General features: G+C 52.5%; 1 protein-coding gene across 1 annotated transcript; it reads right to left on the bottom strand.

Annotated features, from left to right (window-relative positions):
• Positions 1-1,954: 1,954 nt before the first annotated feature.
• Positions 1,955-4,198, bottom strand: LOC125538126 (subtilisin-like protease). The gene has a single exon (XM_048701424.1). The coding sequence runs from the start codon at positions 4,196-4,198 to the stop codon at positions 1,955-1,957; it is 2,244 nt and encodes a 747-aa protein (XP_048557381.1).
• Positions 4,199-4,400: the final 202 nt, after the last annotated feature.

Below are 4,400 nucleotides of genomic sequence, written 5' to 3'. Positions count from 1 at the left end.
GCACACTTGGTGAGGTGGAAGGCCTCCATGTTAAGAGAATTAGAGGTAGTGGGGATCAACTATTTAAGTATATCGTATACACGCTGTTGTACCACAGTAAATATTTTTCTAAATTGTGCTTACTTTTTTGCATTGTATAAACATTTTTTAAAAAGATTCACAAACATTTTTTGGACACATGATTATTTATTTAATATGCCATGTACATTTTTTAAATTCAAATAAACATGCACGGTACTGGATTTGATCTTCACAATATTGGGAAGAAACTCCCTTTCTTAATGACAAGTTCTTCCTTCAACATTCATCTTCTCTACTTTCTCTTTTGGATTTTCTTTTCTTCTTTTTCAATGTCTTGATAATACATCGCACTTGGTGGTGGTTGTTGGAATGGAAGCTTAACTTCACACTTTGCTGGTCTAAAGACCAATTTAATCATAGGTCATAACTCTAATTGGTAGTTGGTTTTGGCAGAACTTTAAGCTACCAAAATGCTTCAAACTTGCCATCTCATCGCATCCCACATGAGAAGGATATCCTAGCAATTACATGCCATTTTTATTTTATTTTTTTCAAACAGAGGCAAAATATTTTCCTCGTCGATTAATTAAGCAGAAGATAATTGCCTATTTAATTGACAGAAAACCGAGCGAAAACCGTTGCAACATGACCACATGCGGAGAACTCCCAAAGCATGAACCTCCGCGACTACCCGAGAAGGCGAAAAAACGCCTCCAACCCGCTACAACCACAACCCTCGACCCATGGATTACCACAGGGCAAAGAACCCCATCAAAAACACGTCGACAAAGGCATCCAATATGACAACCCGAAAAGAAGAGAACCATCCATCAAGCTCCCGCAAGTGCCTTGTGGCGTCATTTTTCTTTCTATAGCTCCCAAATGATTTCTCCTTCTGGAAGTCGAAATGATGGCTAGTGCACACCCTCTTGCTCTTGTCCCTGATTGCCTTCTCCTCCAAGAGGCAACCAATTGTATTTTCAGATACAAGGCTAGCAACCTCTAATCTAACCATCAATTCCCAAAACTTTTTAGCAAAGAGAGCCTCAGAAACAAGAGCCAAGGCACCAGATGACACAACCTTGTCAACCACAGGATCCACCTAGCCAATGTGCTCAGGCGCCTGGAAGACATCAGCGCCCAAACCTCCACGCTCCATGAAGATGGTGGTGGTGAACCACAGTCGAGGTCACAAGTGAGTCCACATGCACCATTTTTGACACAAAAGGCAAATTCATGTATAATTTCTACAACAACAGATCAACCGAAAAATGTCAACATTAAATATTTGAAATTTGGTCAACGGGTCAGGAGGCTGGCCACTTTTTTTGGCAAATTTTTCATTTTTTTCTTCTTAAATGGCATCTGTACTTTTATTTTCTTTTCTACATTTTGCAACTGCACTTTTTTTCTGCTGTGATACACCACCCATCAAAGTTCAGAATGTTTCAAGTGATTAGTCAAGGCGAATGGAGCCTAACTCAGATGGTTAAGTTTGTTGTGGTGGAACCAACCCACCAAGATCTAAGACCTAGACTTGGCACTGCTGATCGCATTTTTCTGAAATTATCCTAGGCTTTCCGACAATGTTCTTTCAGTTGAAGGAGACGTTCCGTCGACTACGAGGCGTCTGTGATGACTTCGTCGATCTTAAGATGATGTGTCCGCTCAGTATTTCAAAAATGCTATAAAAGTAGGTTTATAAAAGTGAGTGTATTCTCGTGTATGTGAGCATATGTACTGTATTAAGAAAAAGTATTTAGTAAGTCTTGACCGCAAAGATTTACACTCTTCTCTTTTTTCAGAGAAGATTTACACTCTTCTCTGATACTTCAATTCAAACGTGAATGCCTGCATTTTTATTCCAGCTCCTGCATGTCGACGGTAAGGCAACGATTGACGTTGCAGAAGATGTTATCCAGTAGACTGGGCTCTAGTGCGCGGCAAAGGTAACCGAGATTGGGATCCTCACGGTGTGCTTGACAGACACCCACCGGACGGCGCCCTGCACCGCCGTGGCGCTGCTGTTCTTGGCCTCCACATCTATATCGAATTTCTGCACCTTGTTCGCCTCGGTGAACAAGAGCTTGTCTGGAAAAACTGTGACGATCACAGGGCTGTCCGCCGGCATGTCGACCTCCGGGTAGTACAGCGCCGGCACGTCTCCGACATTCGACACCGTGCGCTCCACCGATATTGGAGGATTCGAGCTCCAAGTTGGCGGGAACAACACCGAGACCGACGGGTAGTTCAGCTGGTAGTCTGGGATCGCCATGTCGGCCGAGCAATTCACAGCGCGTCGCGCGATCACGGAGACCTCTTCGCTCTTGTACATGCCGCAGAGGTAGCCGATGTAGTCGTACAGGGAAATGTCAAATATCAGGCCGGGGTCCATGGCCTTCTCCGGATTGACATGGCCGGCTCCGACGGCGAACAGGCTGGCAGCCTTGTGCTGCTCGTTGAGTATCGGCGTGCCGGAGCGGTCGGTGACGTCGGCAGTCGTCATGATGGCGGACTTGATCGCCGCCGGCGACCAGTCTGGGTGCTTGCTCTTGATCAGCGCGGCGACACCAGCAAGGTGTGGCGTCGACATGGACGTGCCGGAGAGGATGTTGAAGGTCGGCCCGAGGTCAATCGACGGCGGGCCCACTTGGAACGGCCACGCCGCGATCACGTTCACGCCGGGGCCCGTGATGTCGGGCTTCAGAATGCCGGGGCTGTGGACGTTGGGGCCACGGGAGGAGAAGTAGGTGATGACCGGCGCCGGCGATGTGCCGAGGACCGTGCCGAGGAAGGAGATATTTGCCGTCGGGTTCGTCGTGGAATTGATGTAGTTCTTGATCTCCACTCCAGCAGCATAGCTGACTTGCGAGGCCGGCAGGACGTGCGCGTCCGGGAACGTGATGTAGCCCTCCAAAAGCTGGTTGCCCACAATAATGCCTGCGCCTCCGGCTCTCAGCACCTCGGCCCCCATGTCCACCGGCGAGTAGCGGCCGCTGTCGCAGAGCACTATCTTGTCCTTAACGTCAAAGCCGTCCAGCGAGCCGTTGCCGCAGAACTGGGCCAAGTGCGTCGAGCTCGCACCGGCGTAGACCAACGAGGCCTCCATTGAGTTGTCGGGCTGGAAGAGCGACTCGCCGTCGAAGGAGAGGTTGTCTCCAAGGGTAACCTTAGCGCTGATCAAACGGTCCATGGTGCTCGCGGCGACGGTGAGCATCCATGGCGCCTCATTCAATATGGAGGAGCTGATCGGGCCGGAGTTGCCAGCCGCCATGCTGACGAAAATCCCCTTCTCCGCTGCGGCGAACGTGCCGATGGCGACGCTGTCGTTGTAGAAAGGCCGCGGCGGAAAGCCGAGCGAAATGGATATAACGTCGCAGCCGTCGGACACGGCGGCGTCGATGCCAGCGAGTACATCTATGCCGGCGCAGTTGCCGTTCTCGTCGCAAACCTTGTACATGGCGAGGTGTGCGCGGGGCGCGATGCCGGACGCGGTGCCGTTTGCCTGCCCGAACACTTGAGCCCCCGGCACGGCTGACCCTGCGGCGGTGCTGGACGTGTGCGTGCCGTGCCCATGCCCGTCGATCGGCGGCACGGGGGCGGCGCCGGGAGCGCTACCGTTGCCGCTGCTGATGAAGGTCCGAGCACCGATCAGCTTGTGCCCGTTGCACGCGGAGCCGTTGAAGTCGCACCTCCCCTTCCACTTGGCCGGCGGCGGCATCATGCCGAAGCCGCTGAAGGAGGGGTGGTCGGGGAAGACACCGGTGTCGAGCACCCCGATGATGACGCCTTCGCCGGACCCGACGGACAAGTTCCTCACACCCAGCGCCGTGTCCAGCCCGAGGAACTGCGGCGTGTGCGTCGTCTGCACATGGTAGATCACGTCCGGGATCGCGGCGACAAACCCGGGCATGGCGGAGACAGCTTCGAGCTCCCTCCGCGTCAGCCTCGCCGAGAAGCCGCTCGCGACGTGGTGGTAGGAGTGGAGGAGACGGCCATGCTCAGGGAGGAAGGACTGGTGCCACGCCTTCCGGTCGTCATCGGTCGTGCCTAACTGGCGGTCCTCCTGGGGCTGCACATGGATGACGTACGTCCCGATGTCGTCCCCGGCGTTGACAATGGCGAGGAAGAGGAAGGTGAGAAGGGAGAAAAGCAAGGAGAGCTTGAAGCTTCCCATGGCTGATCACTTGCTCTGGTACGTAGTACGTACGTGTGCGTGCATGGCTTTTTATCAACGCTAGCTGGCCCCGTTTCTTGTTCTAGCTGTACGTAGGCATCGGTGTGGTCGAGGGAAAAGTGGCGATAGCTTGGGAATTGACGTTCCGCGGCATGCAAAGACAAACTGGCGAAGAGTGCCAGCAAGAGTGTCATGTAGGTTG

Source organism: Triticum urartu, chromosome 2 (genome assembly GCF_003073215.2).
Source record: "Triticum urartu cultivar G1812 chromosome 2, Tu2.1, whole genome shotgun sequence".
Taxonomy (NCBI): Eukaryota; Viridiplantae; Streptophyta; class Magnoliopsida; order Poales; family Poaceae; genus Triticum; species Triticum urartu.
Note: the sequence above shows the minus strand (reverse complement) of the source record. Positions and strands in the feature narration are given on the sequence as shown.